A 19,716-nucleotide genomic window follows, 5' to 3' on the forward strand; every position below is an offset into this window, starting at 1 on the left:
CCATCCCGCGACGCTTACAATAATGAGCAGCCGTGTAATGTTCAATTGTGTCATTTATTGACATACATGGTCAATTAAAATATAACATGAAATGCTGTAATTATACATACATTATATTGTTGTTTCATTAATAAGCGAAAGGTGGCACGGCGGATGACTGGTTAGCACATCTGTCTCACAGTTGTGAGGTTGTGGGTTCAAATCCGGCCTCGCCTGTGTGGGTTTTCTCCGGGAACTCCAGTTTCCTCCCACATTCCAAAAACATGCATGGTAAGTTAGTTGGAGACTTTAAATTGCCCGTAGGTGTGAATGAGAATGACTGTTTGTCTAAATGTGGCGACCCGTCCAGGGTGTACTGCGCCTCTTGCCCACAATGAGCTGTGACCCTAATGAGGGTGTACTATAGAAAATGGATGGATGGATTCCAATACATTACTTGTCAGGGACCTGAACTGGGACTGACCCATTTGACAGGCTACAAATCACACTTTCCATCATCACGGTCATAAGACATGGAGGTGAATGATCACGGTGTTATGCTCTCATAAGTTTTAGTGGGCTTCAGGTCCGGCAGCTGTAACAAAGTGAAATAGGAGTAGACCCACGGCCTGGAGATCCCCTGCGATTGTTCCATCCCCTCGGCCTCCAGCAGCAGGCCCCTTTTGAAGGCCGTCTTCTGCTGCAACGGCGTCATGTGCCTGCACGGAAAACAACGTGTAAGCAAGACATGATAATAGACACTCAAAAACACTAATTTATTTACCTGGCGAGTAGCTCTGCCTCCACTCTGGTCTCTTCTCCAGCCCTCAAAGCTTGTTCTTCTTCCCTCATTCGGTGCTCTTCCTCTATGGTCCTCCTGTCCTCCTCCTCCCGCTCCTTCATAGCGAGGTACTTGTCTCTCTCACTTGCGTCCATCTCCTGCAAGCGTTTGCACTCCTCTTCCTCTCTCCTCTGCTCCTCCAGGTGGAGACGCTCCACTTCCGCTACAAGTAAAGAACCGATCTGAACCGATAAGTGTGTGGACTAGGAACGAGCCGCATATTAATGAAGTGTACTTTCACTGGAAAAAAACAAACACTTCATTTTGTGTTTGTTCATCAGGCCACTCTGAAATGTGCAGTTTTATCACACAGCACAATGCCACAGATGAGGGAGCGTGCAATTGGCATGCTGACTGCAGCAATGTCCACCAGAGCTGTTGCCCGTGAATTGAATGTTCATTTCTCTACCATAAGCCCTCTCCAAAGGCGTTTCAGACAAATTGGCAGTACATCCAACCGGCCTCACAACCGCAGACCACGTGTAACCACACCAGCCCAGGACCTCCACGTCCAGCATGTTCAGCTCAAAGATCCTCTGAGACCAGCCACCCGGACAGCTGCTGCAACTATCAGTTTGCATAACCAAATAATTTCTGCACAAACCGTCTCAGGGAAGCTCATCTGCATGCTCGTCGTCCTCATCGGGGTCTCGACCTGACTGCAGTTCGTCGTCGTAACAGACTCGAGTGGGCGAATGCTCACATTCGATGGCGTCTGGCACGATAGAGAGGTGTTCTCTTCACGGATGAATCCCGGTTTTCACTGTTCGGGGCAGATGGCAGACAGCGTTTGTGGGGTCGTGTGGGTGACCGGTTTGCTGATGTCAACGTTGTGAATCGAGTGGCCCATGGCGGCGGTGGGGTTATGGCATGGGAAGGCGTATGTTATGGGTGAAGAACACAGGTGCATTTTACAGTATTGATGGCATTTTGAATGAACAGCGATACCGTGACGAGATCCTGAGGCCCATTGTTGTGCCATACAGCCACGACCATCTCCTCATGTTGCAGCATGATAATGCACAGCCCCATGTTGCAAGGATCTGTACACAATTCCTGGAAGCTGAAACCATCCCAGTTCTTGCATGGCCAGCATACGCCCCGGACATGTCACCCATTGATCATGTTTGGGATGCTCTGGATCGGCGGATACGACGGCGTGTTCCAGTTCCTGCCAATATCCAGCAACTTCGCACAGCCATTGAAGAAGAGTGGACCAACATTCCACAGGCCACAATCAACAACCTGATCAACTCTATGCGAAGGAGATGTGTTGCACTGTGTTGGGGCAAATGGTGGTCACACCAGATACTGACCCTCTAGACACCCACAATATAGCAAAACTGCACATTTCAGAGTGGCCTTTTATTGTGGCCACCCTAAGGCACACCCGTGCAATAATCATGTTGCCTATATATATATATATATATATATATATATATATATATATATATATATATATATATATATATATATATATATATATATATACACATAGAGCGTCTGCCTCACAGTTCTGAGGACCAGGGTTCAATCCCCGGCCCCGCCCGTGTGGACTTTGCATGTTCTCCTCGTGCCTACGTGGTTTCCTCCCACATCCCCAAAACATATGTGGTAGGTTGATTGAGGACTCTAAATTGCCCATATCTGTGTATGTGAGTGCGAATGGTTGTTTGTTTATGTGTGCCCTGCGATTCGCTGGTGACCAGTTCAGGGTGTACCCCGCCTCCTGCCCGATGATAGCTGGGATAGGCTCCAGCATGCCCGCGACCCTCATGAGGGGAAGCGGCTCAGAAAATGGATGGATAATTATATATATATATATATATATATATAGTCTCTCTTTGTTTTTAAATGTTCCCATCTGTCTTTTATTTTTTGTGTTTCGTGTGCTATATAAAGAAATTTGCTTTATGTAAAGTATTAGCAGCAGCAGTCGTAAATTCTTCTTCTTATTATTATTATCTCACCTTTCCTCCTCCCTTCCTCCTCCTCTCTCATCTTCTGCAGTCGCTCCATATGTCGCCTCCTCTCCTCTTGACGCCGCCTCAGCCTCTCTCGCTCCGCTTGTTCGCGTCCAGCTCGCTCCTGCTCCTCCTCCTCACGCCTCCTCCTCACCTCCTCCTCTGCAAGTTTCCTCAGTCTGAGTGTGGAGAAAAAAAGTGGCAGCAGAAAGCTTTGTAACACAAACCAACAAGATTTCTCACCGGAGATGTTCAACTCTCCTTCTCCGTTCCTCCTCCAGCTCGGTCCTCATGTTGTCCTTTGTCCGCTTCCTCTCCTCTTGCAGCTGCATCCTTTCTTCCTCCTCTTGCTCCCTCCTTCTCTCCAATTCTTGCCTCTGTATATCGGCTCTCTCGGCCTGACGACAGGCCTTCTCTTCCTCATTCCTTCTGGAGGCCTAAAACCCATGCATTATGCCAACGTCTTTTAAAGTTGTTTGAATGCATGGGCAATTATTTTCTATGAATATGTGTTTCCCTCAAGGCTGGTTACTATACCCGCTGTAATACAGGGATGAGACAAATACTAAATAATATTTAACGATGATTGGTCAACTCTTCAGCTATCTGTCTATGTACCTGTCTATCTATCCATCCATCTGTCCAACCAACCAACGACCCACCCATCTGTCTGTCTGTCTGTCTCTCTCTCTCTCTCTCTCTCTCTCTCTCTCTCTCTCTCTGTCTGTCTGTCTGTCTGTCTGTCTAATTTGTCAGCGATAACAATATCGAAATTTTGTACCACCACTTAAAAAATTAAAAAATAAAATCGTATTGTGAGTTACTCAGCAATTCGCAACCCTGTGTAATACAGTTGAACCTCAAAATTTTTCCCATTAAAAATATGCAAAGTGAAGTATTAGGAAGACGTGTTATGCTTACTTTGACTTGTTTGTTAGTGCAATGCTTGCATCATCTCACCTGTTTGTTTCACACCTTGTAAAGTGTAAAACCTGTGACTTTGTGTGTGTGTCTGTGTGTGTGTGTTTGTGTGTGTGTGTGTGTGTGTGTGTGTGTGTGGTACATTCACACCACCACCACCAGACACACACCCTCATCATTATTGCATCATCATCACATCATTCCTTTTTGTTCTATTCTTCCCAATAAAAAGTAATGTAATAATATGTATTTATTTTTAAAAAATACATATGAAAGCATTCTATCTATCTATCTATCTATCTATCTATCTATCTATCTATCTATCTATCTATCTATCTATCTATCTATCTATCTATCTATCTATCTATCTATCTCTACAGTATCTCTCCAAATATACTGTATATGCTGTGTTGTGCAATACTCGCTATCTGGATTATTGGAAAAAATATCATAATAACTTTGGGTGGATTGTCAGCGATAACATTGTTACCAGTGCTCATGAAAACATCTGATTGTGAGTTACTCAGCAGTTCTCACCCCTTTGTAATACAGTTCACCCTCAGAATTGTTTTGATTAAAAATTATGTAAAGAGGGGTATTCTGTTCCAGGCTCAAACTGTCCCCATCATAAACTGTATTGACTTAAAATGCTATTTTTAATCAACATTTTGCTATTATTAACTGTAATACAGTATATGTTTGAGAATAAGTAATCCACTGTCTAGTAAGACTTTAAATAAACTAAAGAAAATAATTTACCCAACAGACATCAGAAACTTGTTTTCAGAGCCATTCTGTCACCTAATGGCATTTTATAGGTATTACTGGACTTATATGTCTTGTGTCATGTATAATAAGTGTACAGTCAGCCTCCGCATATTTACGGTTCGGCACTCCTGAATTCACCTACTCGTAGAATTTTGGTGTTTTTGTTCTCAGGCCAATAGTGATGTCTATCCATCCATCCATCTTCCATACCGCTTATCCTCACTAGGGTTGTGTTGGAGCCTATCCCAACTGATTCTGGGCGAGAGGCAGGGTACACCCTAAACTGGTCGCCAGCCAATCGCAAGGCACAAAACAACCATTAGCACTCACATTCACACCTATGGGCAAATTAGAGTCGCCAATTAACCTAACCATGCATGTTTTTGGAATGTGGGAGAAAACCAGAGTATCTGGAGAAAACCCCTGCAGGCACGGAGAGAACATGCAAACTCCACACTGGCGAGCCTGGATTTGAACCGGGCTTCCTTAGAACTGTGCTCACCAGCCGTTCACCGTGCTGCCCTCGCCATGTCAAATGTAAAAATATTTATTTTGTGTCAAGTCACTTTGTCGAGGTGAACCTTTTTGGGTGGGCATCGATTTTTTCTGTTGGCAGCAGGGCTCGGGCCCTGTATAATGTATTTAATAATACGGCTATTGGCACACTTTTCCTCTTTGTTATCAATTGCACCCTTCTGTGGTTGCATAACAAAAAAACATTTGTGGAGGCAACAGAGCTGAGGTGTCACAAGATTTGTGGCTTAATGTTAGACCTCCAACTTGTTCAACTTTCAGGGTGTTGGATTTTGGAGGTTGCACTGTACTAATCAACATTGGCCATCATTTGTTTCGTACAACTCTTGCACATTTCAATTAACGATGCTGGAGTGTTACTTAAAACATACTGTATCTGAATACTGTTTTTATGATGGCAAAGGTTGACTCCCACTCGTCAATTTCACAAACCATACAAGGTCTTTTCCTGTGCTCTCAAACTACCTCGGTCTTTACCAGGTTCAACATCAGCTGCTCCTCGGTTACCATGACGGTGGAGCACGATGATGACAGTTGACCTTGAGAGGATGTGAGGACCCTCCTATCGGCCGATAGACCCTCACAGGAAGACCCCGGTGAGCTCCTCACATTGGTGCCCAAGGACACAAGTGGAGACCTTTGGAAACTAACTGATTGGACGCTGCTGTCAGGGTTGTGTTTGTCATCACTGGAAAGGCGCTCAGTGTCTTCTTCTACACTGGTGTCAGCTTTTGTTTTGTTGGCGAAGCTTCTGGGGGATTTTATGTCAAGCGCGTCGCATGTTTCCTGTTCGGTTGCCACCTCCTCTTTCTCCAGACCATCTTCTAGTTGTTTATGTGGGGGAACATTAAGATCATCTGCAAATGTGAAGGAAAAATAAGAATATTTATAACATTCTAAGTCATTGTTTTCACTCTTACTTCGTGCATACTCAGACTGCACAAAAGTATTGGAACAAACATTAAAATTAATCAGTCATTCACGTGTTCGGGTTACAGAAGCATATTGCTACAACAACAGAAAACAAATGTTCAGTATCATGTTATAACATGATAAAGTTCACATTTTAGCGTGTTAAATTTCACATTGTCAAAGTGAGAGATTTCACATTTTAGTGGATTGATGAAGTTCCAGGTTTTAAGGTGATAAGATATCAAGTTATAATGTGATAAGCTCCACTTTCGCATTCGGCAAAATGAAATGAAGCATTTCCTTCCGGTTCAGGTCAATGGTGGAGCCCTATGAAGTGACGTGTCTTCTTCTTTTGTCTTATAAATCAAAGTTACTAGCTATGTAACTACACTGCTCTTTTGCATTAAAGGCCAAGTGTTTAAAAATTGTTTTTAATAAAAAAGAAGACACATACCTTCAAAGGGCTCTGCCAGTGACGAGAACCGGAAGACTGACTTCATTTTGTTAAGCCTAATGCTGAAGTCAAATTTAGCGTTTTAACCTGACAAGTGTATCACATTATAACGTGATACTGAACTTTTTTCTTTCTGGTACGGCAGCAATACACTTCCACAAAGCAATAGGCTTTTTGGGAAAGATGACTTATTTCAATAATTCTTACACACTTTGTACAATTGTATTCGTCAAACTTTACGGGAAAGGATTGGGGAATGTTTCACAGTGCAAAAAAAGCAATGTCTATGAAGGCATGCTTGAGTTTGGTGTGGAAGAAGAGTGTCAAACAACATTTTGTGATGAACTACAACGAAGATTGGAGGTCCATATTAGTGAACTCTGACTTCACTAATTCCCCACAGGCACAAATTTTGGAGAAAAACTGCTAACTGCTAAAAAAATGCGAACTTGAGGTAAATTTGGCCAGTAAAGTGGGATTTTCCCATTAAATGCTACATGTCATTAAAACACGATATTCTGTCACAAAAAGGCTGGATTAGGAGATGAACATGTTATGTTTGGCCTCAAAAACACTATTTTAACATTAAAAACATATTTCCTCAAAAAGCTACACAAATGCTCTAGAAAGGTCAGAAAATAGTCACGTTTGGTCACGTAAATGTTATATTTGGGAAATGTTAACTTGATCACTAAAAGACTATAACAGACCATGAAAATATATTTTTGAATGGACATAAATTATTACAGAGAACTTCACTTTTCACCTCAGGTATTTATTTCGATGCAATGTGTCCCAATACCTTTGTTCAAATAATTTATGAGTTTACCTCGTAGTTCCACAGGGATGTGTTTTGGGTCCATTCGTATACAGTGTGTACAGTTTGACCACTACTTGTCCTTACGCCCAATACTTTTGGAGTGTATGTGATGATGCCGTGTCATCTTACCATCTTTGTTTTCTAGCTTCGCCCGTCGTCTTCTTCTGGTCGACTCTTCCTGTCTTCCTTTCGCTTCATTTGCTGCTTCCTTTGTCCTCGTCTCACTGTTCTCTCTTTTCTTGATGCCTCTCTTCTTTTTCTGAAACAGCATCATTTGGTAGGCAAAAATCAAAAACAAAAAAACAAACTGACAACAAACCACAAGATTCCTCACCGCAGATGTTAGTGTCGAATGTTCTTGTGTGTTTGTTGCGTTTTTCTTGGTTTGCTTGTCTTCTATGTGGCTTTTAGACAGGCGAGCGTCACTCTCTTCTTTCTTTTGCTTCCTCGCATTTCCAACCTTGTTCTTCCTGGATCGCATTTGTCCTTCTTGTGACTCGACAGTTTCCACATCCTTCCCTCTATATGATCATATGACATTAATGTGAATGTACAGATCTTAGACCATTAAATATATTGTTATCAACATTTTAAAGAGGAAGTCTCATTTTTTAAATCACTGCTGTTACAGAATTCATCAGTTTTTGTGTATCCATTGTATTTTCCCTACATCAGCCAACATTTATAGAATATTTTTTAATTCTTTTATTTGAAATTTAGTGTTGCCCATATTTTGTACACATGGTTCAATTTGTTCTTTGAAAGACTCCTGTAAATGGGCCAAATAATCCTAAAATGGCCATTTGAGATTTTTTAGATGTACCAGACCGAAGTGTTTTGACGTCAAAAATAGCACAGTACCTTTTTTTTTTTTTTTTTTTTTTTTTTTTTTTTACTACCGGTACAATGAAACAATGAGTCCCTGCAACTCAGCATCAGAGTACAGATACAGTAATCCTCCACTATATGACGGTTGTTGCTTTCCTGTCCCGCTATATTGCAGATTTTTATTTGTATAATTTGTCCAATATTTTTTTGTTATCCATTACTCTTGCTCTCTCGCAGTACATTATGTTATGTTTCAGCCAAAGTTTTTAGGACAATAGATTTTACCAAAAACTATCACGATAAACGATAGTATCGTTGATGTTTTTTTTTTTAATTCAACTGATTCAATTATATTATAGAGCATAATAATTCAAGTACATCCTTTTTAAGAACAATTAACTTTCAATTCTAAAGAATATTGAACATTGGCATTGTAATGTACAACAATAAGTAAAATATCTTAGATAAATAAATAAATAAAATCAAGACAGGCTCTGTCTGCAAAAATTGCACTTAAATAAATATTAAACATTTAGCACAAAGGTATAGAGTCATTAAGCTACTAAAGACATAGTAAACATAGTTGCTTGGCACCGAAATGGCAGAAGGTTGTGGCAAAGCAATACTTTGATTGCTTTGGCTGGAGCATAAAAACAGCGAATAGGCGAGTTTTCAGCAAATAACAGGATAGGTTAAAATATGTGTGAATATGCAAATTTACAAATGCTGAACTGCTAATACGGGGGCTTCACTGTATTTAGAATATGCCTCAAAAGTCATACAACAGGGATGCGTTCGTTTTAATTTGGCTTTTTTTTTTGGGTCTGATGCCACTAAAGACCAAAAGTGTGACAATAACCATAGAGCGAGAAATGCTGCAAAGTCGGCGAGCATCTGGGCGCTCAATAAAATATCCATCCATCCATCCATTTTCTGAGCCGCTTCTCCTCACTAGGGTCGCGGGCGTGCTGGAGCCTATCCCAGCTGTCATCGGGCAAGAGGCGGGGTACACCCTGAACTGGTTTCCAGCCAATCGCAGGGCACATACAAACAAACAACCATTCGCACTCATATTCACACCTACGGGCAATTTAAAGTCACCAATTAATGCATGTTTTTGGGATGTGCGAGGAAACCGGAGTGCCCGGAGAAAACCCACGCAGGCACGGGGAGAACATGCAAACTCCAAACAGGCGGGACCGGGGATTGAACCCGGGTCCTCAGAACTGTGAGGCTGACGCTCTAACCAGTCGTCCACCGTGCCGCCCTCAATAAAATATGAAAAATGAAATTAATTAAATATCATTAACATGCACAAATACATATTACCAAGCAGATGGTAACATAAATAGGTTTATGCACGACTTGTTTCAATTCCAGCAATTAAATATTTAACACCATTGGGTGACAATATTGCCATGCAAACACCTCCCTCTTATGGGTGTTTTCAATAGGTGAGTCGTCATAGTTTATTTTTCTCGTACTTGTATGACAGTTAGACCCTGGAACAGATTAATTCACTTTCACTTATTTTCTGTTGGGTCAACCAGCGTCACAGACAGCATAAATTCACTTTGAAAGCTCCACTTTACAATTTAATTATTAATTTAAAATTCATACCTGAGTCCAAATTCCAGCGTGTTAATTGTGTTGTTCCCAAACTGTCCTGAACTGGCTGGTGGCAGATGCTCACCCTCCTCTTCCCCCTGCTGCTCCTCACTGGTGCCTCCTGCAGGCTCCTCCAATTCTTCCCTTGGTGAAGATTTCCACACTTTGTTTTTAACATCTTGTTTGTCTTCCCACTGTGTTTTTTCCATTGGTTCTGCTTCCTTTTTGCTTTCATTTGTTGCAACCACTAAAACAAGAAGAGCTGACTTTAATACAATGGAAAAGAGGATAAATTGATGGTGGCTATACAGTACCGTATGAATGGATTACCTAAATTGACAGGGCTGTTGGGTGGTCTTACATCCGTCTCTGCAGACTTATGAAGATCGAAACACTAGTTTAGCAACAATTAATACAAAATATTGTTTAGATGCCACAGATGCTAAATGAACAAAGCTGAGCTTCGTTAAAACTTCACCAAATTGTAAATTAGTGGGAAAAACTCACTGCTTCAATCGGTGCACAGTAGTGAGCATCCCCCGATGGTACATTTAAGTTCAGTTCTCCATCTTCTAACAAACAAACAAAAAAACAATAAAATTGATATTTACTACTAGTACTACATGTAGCTACTGTTTAACTCCAAATTTTAATGGCGTTTGTTCTTATTCATGTTTTTTTATTTTTTAGTTGATTGGCTCTGATTGGTCCATATCACAGCGTCTGCTTGGGGCGGCCAAGCATTCATAGAGACGTCGCATCCTTTATTTTATATGCTTCTCCCACTCCTGTTCTCTTCAGCGGGTCGTTGGGGCGCCCGCATCCGGCGAGGCAGTGCTGTGAGCGGCCATAGCGTCGATCAATGTGGTGCAAATAAAGCAAATGCGTTTTCGGTGTGTAAAAATCACTGTGAAGCACAATTTACCAAGCGTTAGATTGTTGGCCCAATAATTGGGAATGTGAGCTGAGAAGGGATGTGGATTAAAATAAAAAGAGAGGGGATCTTTTCAACTCGTCATCCACTCCCATTCATGTGAATTGAAACTCCCGCGACAATCATTGCTGGTGTCAATGACTGCAAGCTTTGCTATTTCATCGACCACAGTTACAAAAAATATTGGAAATACTGTATATTTAAGAATTGTTGTAAAACACAACATATGTATACTTGTAGAGTGTATTTATATGGCTGAGACTCGCTTGCTCAAAAACCCGGAAATGCCGTTGCAGTTCAGCTGAGTTGAGTGGGTGGGTAATTGAATTTTAATTGCCAAAACTATGTCATACTGTCGGTGACTTCAAATTGACCCGTTTTGCTTATTGACTTTTGTATTCAATCGACAACCTTCTACCAAGTCATTTTGACCTGTTATGCAGAAAACATGGAAAAAATGATTCTGATGGAAGGGGACCGTTAAGGCGTGAAATCTATAATCACATCAGTCTATAAGAACTTGGGTTTGGACTGGACAATTGTACAGGAATTTGGTCCAGTTACTGGGGAGAGACCAACAGTTTGCTCCCCTGAAAGGAGACATGAAGAATTACAAAGTAGTTTTGAGTTCTTGCAATCCCTCAACAGCCTTGGATCACGCATAAAAAGTACGAATGACGTATACAGTTGTTGCTATTGCTGCACAGTGCTAATTAACGCTACTTCTTCTTCTTCTTCTTCTTCTCCTTTCAGCTTGTCCCATTAGTGGTCCCCACAGCGAGTCATCCTTTTCCATGTCAGCCTATCTCCTGCATCCTCCTCTTGAACACCAACTGCCCTCATGTCTTCCCTCACAACATCCATCAACCTTCTATTTGGTCTTCCTGTAGCTCTCATGCCAGGCAGCTCCATCCTCATCACCCTTCTACCAATATACTCACTCTCTCTCCTCTAGACGTGTCCAAACCTTCAAAGTCTGCTCTCTCTAACTTTGTCTCCAAAACATCGAACCTTGGCTGTCCCTCTGATGAGCTCACTTCTAATTTTATCCAACCTGGTCACTCCTAGAGCAAACCTCAACATCTTCATTTCCACCACCTCCAGCTCTGCTTCCTGTTGTCTCTTCAGTGCCACTCTCTCTTATCCGTACATCATGGCTGGCCTCACCACTGTCTTATAAACGTTGCCCTTCATCCTAGCAGACTCTTCTGTCAGACAACACATTCATAATGTATAATGTGCCTGTGCATGAAAAAGCAAAGTTTGTGACCAGAATGTATGTTCAAATATCCACACTTTCTCTTTAATTCTCGCCAGCATCCTCTCTCTTTAACAACCTGCTTCTTCCTTAACTCTTAAGCTATATTTTTATGGTTTAAGATATGTGATCAAGTACAATAGATTGTATATGCAGAATCCAACGCCTATACAGGCTCGCTGTTCAGAGCGTCCATATATACAATCGCTCAATGTGCGGGGATGCGTCGGCAACTCTTATTTTTATGCGACGGTTCGGTCTAGTCAGGTTCGACCACGTTGCACAGTGTTCGACAGGCTTTAGGGTTCATGGCATTTATATTAATGCCGCCACACTTAATAAGTCACATACTTCTTTTACCGTCTGGGAGCAGTAGAGCGTGCTCTACCGGGATACAACAGCCAATCATATTGCAGCGGCGCGTGTCCTGGAGCCAGTAATATTGGAGCGGGGCGTGTCCTTCCAGAAAAATGCGCTGGATTCCTAATAATATTGGACGTTCCCTTTCCGGGTTGTCTCAATTGTAATTTGTTTCGTCTTATGTAAAAGTGTTTCTGCTTTTGTTAATGTGTTTTCTGAAATGTATGTTTCGGCTTTTGTTAATATGTCTTCTGAGATATAAAAGTGTTTCGGCTTTTGTTCATTTGTTTTCTGAAGTGTAAAAGTGTTTTGGCTTTTGTTAATTTGTTTCCTGTAATGTAAAAGTGTTTCACAATGTGTTATATTTTGCACTTCCAAGCCACCGTATGAAACAATATTTTACCCTCAACCCACAGTTTGGGAAATGTAGGCAATTGACTCACCTCGCTGGTCTGTGTCATTGTCACCAAGAAGTTGGTGTTGGTAGTTGTCATAGAGGGACATTTGAATAATTTCTCCGTCAGGACCAAGAATCAAGCATCCAACTGCTTGGCCGTTCTGAAAATCTTAAAAGCAGCCACAATATTATGTTATGTACAATTATGTTATGTTATGTTATGTTATGTTGTTATGAATGTGCCCTGTGATTGACTGGCGACCAGTCCAGGGTGTGCTCAGTCTCTTGCCAATGTCAGCTGGTATAGGCTCCAGCTCACTGATTATTTGTTTTGCGTTGGGTTATTTTATACTGCGTTGTGTTATTTTATGTGGTATTGTTTTTTTTTTAATTCATAGCTATGCTGTGCTATGCTATGTTAGATTATGTTACCCTATGTTATGCTATATTACAACCCCAATTCCAATGAAGTTGGGACGTTGTGTTAAACATAAATAAAAACAGAATACAACAATTTGCAAATCATGTTCAACCTATATTTAATTGAATACAGTACAAATACAAGATATTTAATCTTCAAACTGATAAACTTTTATGTTTTTAGCAAATAATCATTAACTTTGAAATGTATGGCTGCAACACGTTCCAAAAAAACTGGGACAGGTGGAAAAAAAGACTGAGAAAGTTGAGGAATGCTCGTCAAACACCTGTTTGGAACATCACAGGTGAACATGCTAATTGGGAACAGGTGGGTGCCATGATTGGGTATAAAAGAAGCTTTCCTGAATTGCTCAGTCATTCACAAGCAAAGATGGGGCGAGGTTCACCTCTTTGTGAACAAGTGCGTGAGAAAATAGTTGAACAGTTTAAGCAACGTTGTTCCTCAACGTACAATTGCAAGGAATTTAGGGATTTCATCATCTACGGTCCATAATATCATCAAAAGGTTCAGAGAATCTGGAGAAATCACTGCATGTAAGCGGCAAGGCCGAAAACCAACATTGAATGCCCGTGACCTTCGATCCCTCAGGCGGCACTGCATCAAAAACCAACATCAACGTGTAAAGGATATCACCACATGGGCTCAGGAACACTTCAGAAAACCCATGTCTGTAAATACAGTTGGGGGCTACATCCGTAAGTGCAACTTGAAACTACTCTGCAAAGCAAAAGCCATTCATCAACAACACCCAAAAACGCCGTCGGCTTCTCTGGGCCCGAGCTTATCTAAGATGGAAAGATGAAAAGTGGAAAAGTGTTCTGTGGTCCGACGAGTCCACATTTCAAATTGTTTTTGGAAATTGTGGACGTCTTGTCCTCTGGGCCAAAGAGGAAAAGAACCATCCAAACTGTTATGGCTGGAAAGTTCAAAAGCCACCATCTGTGATGGTAAGGGGCTGTGTTAGTGCCAATGGCATGGGTAACTTACACATCTGTGAAGGCACCATTAATGCTGAAAGGTACATACAGGTTTTGGAGAAACATATGCTGCCATCCAAGCAACGTCTTTTTCATGGACGCCCCTGCTTATTTCAGCAAGACAAGGCCAAACCACATTCTGCACGTGTTACAACAGCGTGCAGAATGAAAAGAGTGCGGGTACTAGACTGGCCTGCCTGCAGTCCAGACCTGTCTCCCATTTAAAATGTGTGGGGCTTTATGAAGCGTAAAATACGACAACGGAGACACCGGAGACTGTTGAACAGCTGAAGCTGTACATCAAGCAAGAATGGGAAAGAATTCCACCTACAAAGCTTCAACAATAAGTGTCCTCAGTTCCCAAACGTTTATTGAATGTTGTTAAAAGAAAAGGTGATGTAACACAGTGGTAAACATGACCCTCTCCCAGCTTTTTTGGAACGTGTTGCAGCCATAAAATTCTAAGTTAATGATTATTTGTTAAAAACAATAAAGTTTACCAGTTTGAACATTAAATAGCTTGTCTTTGTAGTGTATTCAATTAAATATAGGTTGAACATGATTTGCAAATCATTGTATTCTGTTAATATTTATGTTTAACACAACTTCACTGGAATTGGGGTTGTACATTATGTTACGCTATAATATGCTCTGCTATGGTAGATTAAATCATGTTATATAATGGTATTCTATGTCCTGTGTAGGCATCTTTACCTCTCAGCTCCAGTGGGAGAACCCCCCTGACCACGCCTCTCGGAGCCTCGCTGGAGTGACAGGAATCCTGAAGGTTTTGGTTATGTAAAAATGCTAAGGAGCTCTGCCTGCCTGGCCCTTTGCGTCCTGCAACGCATTCTGAGGCTCCTGGTGGGAGAGGCACAGACTCTTGGCGTAGGGGACGGAACAAAGCACAAGGTAGCATGACATTATAAACACAGAAAAAAGATATTTTTTAAAGACATAAATAAACTTATATAATAATGTTGAGTTTTGATGCACCATCCACCGGGCCCAGCAGAACTTCTGATGATTTCTTAGACCGTTGTCCATGCTGTAACATCTCTTTGCAGAATTGTGTTCTTGTTTTGTCCCGCTCTGTTGCTTTCTTTTTACACTTTATCTGTTCTGTACGATGGAAGAGCATCATAATCTTACAGATGAAAACACCACCATCATAAAGTTTTCTCACCATATTTCTCACCATATTTTTTGACAGGGAGTAACAGAGGAAGAAGCAGCGGCTGATGATGGGAGTCCTTCTGACATTCTTGGAGTTGAAATCCTACCCATTCTGGTTCTGTTTGGACCTCCTGCTGAGTCCAAGTCCCACTAGCCTGCCCCATAGTGACGTGGTAGTCTTCAGTAGGAGGTAGATGCTGGTTGTGAGGGATTTCATCAATGATGGAAGACTCTCTTCTTCTTCTTCTCACCTGAAACACCAAAGTCAACCACATCACTACTGAACAAGTCTACAAGTAGGTGACTTTTCCCCCCTGCTAACAATTGAGTCCGGTACCGAAGAGAATATAGTCACACTAACTTTGGCATGGTGGGCACGTCACCTTCTCTGAGGGCTATGGCTTCAAGACCCTCCCAGCCTTGATCTTCTTAGTGTCCCGTCATGGCTTTGACTTGTTTTGCACCCTCGGCTTCAGCATCACGACCATACCGAAGGTAACCACACCCCGGCAGCCAGGGCCACCCCTAACCAACGTGGCGCCCTAGGCGAAATTTTATTTGGCGCCCCTCTCTATCAATGATTTACAAATGCTTACAAAAAAAGTAAAATAGCAATAGTTTTTAATATTGGTTTTACTTTATAAGATAACATGCGGCGGCACGGTGGACTACTGGTTAGAGCGTCAGCCTCACAGTTCTGAGGACTGGGGTTCAAATCCCGATTTTTGGAGGAGGGAGGGGGACGCCAATTGCATAAAGCAGAATATAACTGCCTGTTCAGGTTTGTATATACAGTATGACCTCGCTTCAGAAGAACAATTTCAGGCACTTCTTAGCAGCCGCCAAACTGGTTGTCTCCTTTCATGCAATTTTGTATTATATTGTAGCTCTCGTTTTTTTAAAAAGTGCTTGTTCTGTCTCTTAAAGGATTCACATGTGTTCATGTGACAATAATACCAACATATAATTAATTAAAGGTAATTTGGGCAAATGTGTTATTTCTGAAGGGTGAATCAAACTGGTTGCCCTTCGCATTAAACAGTACCCAAGAAGTAGCTCTTAGTTTTAAAGTGACTGCCTTAGACTGTGCAGGTGTACGTAATGAACTACACTAGGCGGAAGTCAGAGACGTTGTGGTCACTTCTTGCTCACCTGAGCATTCTGACGCAAGATGAGAGCGTCCGGCCGGTGATCTACGTCCTGCGTGTGTTGACGTGGGACCTGTCTCTTTATGTCTGACGCCTGTGATCCAGATTCAGTTCCGAGTGTAACTAAGCCCTGCAGACACAGGAGAGAAATCTTTTGGTTCAGTCCTCACAAGGTCGAAGGACTTGTGGGAGTCTATTTTGGGGTGGGTGGGTGAAGAGGGGTCATTTATACTCGAGAGTAGAGAAGGAGAGGCCCTCGGCGAGTGCTGTATGTCTTTGGGATGGTCGAGTCTTCGCTCCTGAGCAGACTTCCGCTGTTGGTCATACGCAGCAGAGCATCATAGGATTTCCAGATGTAATAGTCCTATAGCGCCAGGGTTATAGCTTTTTAATGACATTTTTAATGATTGAAGTAGTCTTCATTTAAAGCTATAATATCAAAATCGTTAGGATGCAAGCTGTCATGTAATGAGTACAGGACCATAGTACTCGTTGTCCGGTGAGCTGTAAGGATTTATCTTATGAAAGGATCAGCCAATAGGCGTACACCTCTTATTTTGTGTTAGCTTCATGTTGCTAACGTTATACACAAGAATGACCATATTAGATTTCATATGATGTTTTAAAAATGCAAACGAGCGCAGTTAGCATTTAGGATGTACTGTACATTCATTGACATGGCTTCTTTAGCATTTGACCATGCCACGTAACACACATTAGATTCCAAGCACATCTAATCACTGATTTTTCTTTTTCTTTTCTAAAAACAAAATGTATTCTTCTTCACATATCAGCTTACAATTGAGAAAAAAAATTAATAATTTAAAAAAACAAGCACATGGACAGCAACAGTATGTACATTTGAATGCTGCAGATTGGGTGTGCAAAATTAGACTGTAATGACGATCGGGGACAATTTGTACAGTAATCCGAAGTGTGATTTTTTTTCACCTAATATTTTAGTTTTTTTTAAATGGTTGAATTCATTAAAAACAATTAAAATCAACCATTTGGGGAAAACAATACAGTAGCCAAAGTACATCTCAGCTACTCAGCCATATTCTACGAGGTAAAGACAATGTTCTAGGTATAGTATGGACCTACATTTTCAATTCATTAATTTTCAATTGGTAATCAAAAAACAAATGTGACTTTGCTCAGATCAAAAATAAAAAAGTTTTAAAACAGGCAACAGAAGACATCCCATAAAATATTAAAATTTAAATTCAGTTCTGTGGCCCATTTTTCCATCCATTCATGCATGGATGGATGGATGGATGGAAGGGCCCATTTTTCTACTTTTTTTAAATCAATGCAAAAAATTGCAATTTGAAAAATTGAGCATAAAAAACAAAATAATGATTCAAATTTTCATTTTTAGATGAATAATAATAATTAATGATAACTAATAATATGCGGATTCGCCATGGTTTATGGGAGGATTTTTTGGATTGACATTTTGTCATGTTTTAATTTTTACATGATTATAGATGATGCCCTAATTGGCTCTGCTGTATGTTTAATTTGACTTTTGTTTTGCAATTATGATAAAAATCCAAATCGGAATAAATTCAGCGTGAGCGATAATAAGCATAAATGATCAAATAAATTAAGTGAAAGTTAATGCTTACATCTGTAATGCTAACATTTCAAGTGAAATTTGACACGTGGGGCACCTGTGGCGTGAAGCAGACGTCCAGGCGGCCATGATCGCCTGCGCTCGCTGCGATGACGCGACCGCACCCCCGACTCAGCGGCGACAGGGACAAATCCTTCATGGTGTTACTTCCTACAGTAGCTCATCTAAAACAGCATTCATTAAACTCGCTCACACATTCCAGGGTCAGTGATGTTATAATCCTGTACATAAATCCTTGGATATCCTTAACGGTGGAAAACGTATTGTTGAGAAAAGGACAATGGACATACCTGCTGCCTCCTCAGTTTGGGTCAGCGCATGAGTTCTTGTTGCTAGGATGTGTGATTCATTACTTTGTGTTAGCGTTGCCAAGCTGCAACTGCTTGGATTAACACAAACAGACACACACGCATGCATATGCGCAAACATTTAGAATAGGAATGTCCAGGAAGTGTTGTGATTGTGCAAGTAAAAGTAGGGTCATCTTTTTGGACTAATTCTGTACCCAATTCACATGAGCTGTGTGGATGTATAATACAGACAAATATATCTAGACATGCATATTAATCAATCAGATCATCCATTCATTCATTTTCCATGCTGCTTATCCTCACTAGGGTCGTGGACGTGCTGGAGCCCATCCCAGCTATCTTCGGGGAAGAGGCAGAGTACACTTTGAGCTGGTCGCCAGCCAATCGCAGGGCACATATAAACAAACGACTATTCACACTCACATTCACACCTTAGGGCAATTTAGAGTCGTCAATGAGCCTACCATGCATGTTTTGGGGATGTGGGGGGAAACTGGAGTACCCGGAGAAAACCCACGCAGGCACGGGGAGAACATGCAAACTCCACACAGGCGAGACCGGATTTGAACCCGGGTCCTCAGAACTGTGAAGCAGATGTGCTAACCAGTCATTCACCGTGCCTCCTTAATCAGATCAATTAATTCTAATTGTTCATTTTCTCACCATGTAAGGTCCAAAGAGGCATTCCTGGATGAACAAGTCCATCAAATGACCTTTGAGATGAATTGGAAACTTTCCATGCCAAAATTGTGGATGATACATTTTTTATTTTAACTTCCTGGAGGGGGAATGAGTCCCAAATACCGTTGACCCATTTGGTGTATCTTGAGTGGAGGTCTACTGGTCAATATTTTAGGTCAATTCATTTTCTATTAAGTTTGATTCTTTGGAGAAAGTCTTCCCTGAACGTTGGGTAACAACTCCACATTTTTTCCACTTTTAAGACTTCCTGTACATGAGTCTGATTTATGATAACTTTGTACTGTATTGTGTATTTTATGCCACGAAAAAAAGTACAAAACAATCATTTTTGTACTGTATGGTTGTATTCATAAGCCATGAAAAAGTGTTTTAATATGATGGACAATCGGCTGTAACAGACGACACCATCATGAGTCCATTATATTGAGGTTCCACTATACTGTTCTGGTCAAATTTTTGATTCAAAATTTTTAACATGATTATTTATTTATTATATTTATATATTAAGGCGGGACAAGAAGAAATTAGTCCAGGCAGCAGAAAAACAGTGTGTTGGCATGCAAGACCGCGGGAAAGAAGTGCGGGTCCACGGGGTCAACCGGAGCTTGGCTTCGCAGGAACAACAAGTGGATGGCGCGCGCTCCTGTTATACACGCTCTCATTAGACAAAAAGGGAGAGAGCTCAGGAAGTCACAGAAGTTTAAAGGGCGCCATAAACGTTAGATCGCTTAAAGTCTCAAAAC

At 41.3% G+C, this 19,716-nt stretch overlaps 1 protein-coding gene across 1 annotated transcript; it reads right to left on the minus strand.

Moving 5' to 3' along the window:
- Positions 1-526: 526 nt before the first annotated feature.
- Positions 527-18,099, minus strand: LOC133410590 (uncharacterized protein KIAA2012 homolog). The gene is made up of 10 exons (XM_061691965.1): positions 17,998-18,099; positions 16,554-16,685; positions 16,326-16,451; positions 15,281-15,424; positions 5,928-5,943; positions 5,473-5,864; positions 3,028-3,221; positions 2,791-2,963; positions 764-983; positions 527-698 (listed from the first exon to the last, which is right to left on the minus strand). Exons 1-10 carry the CDS (start codon positions 18,097-18,099, stop codon positions 527-529), a joined length of 1,671 nt encoding a protein of 556 aa, XP_061547949.1.
- Positions 18,100-19,716: the final 1,617 nt, after the last annotated feature.

Source organism: Phycodurus eques, chromosome 12, assembly GCF_024500275.1.
Source record: "Phycodurus eques isolate BA_2022a chromosome 12, UOR_Pequ_1.1, whole genome shotgun sequence".
In the NCBI taxonomy this organism is placed as follows: Eukaryota; Metazoa; Chordata; class Actinopteri; order Syngnathiformes; family Syngnathidae; genus Phycodurus; species Phycodurus eques.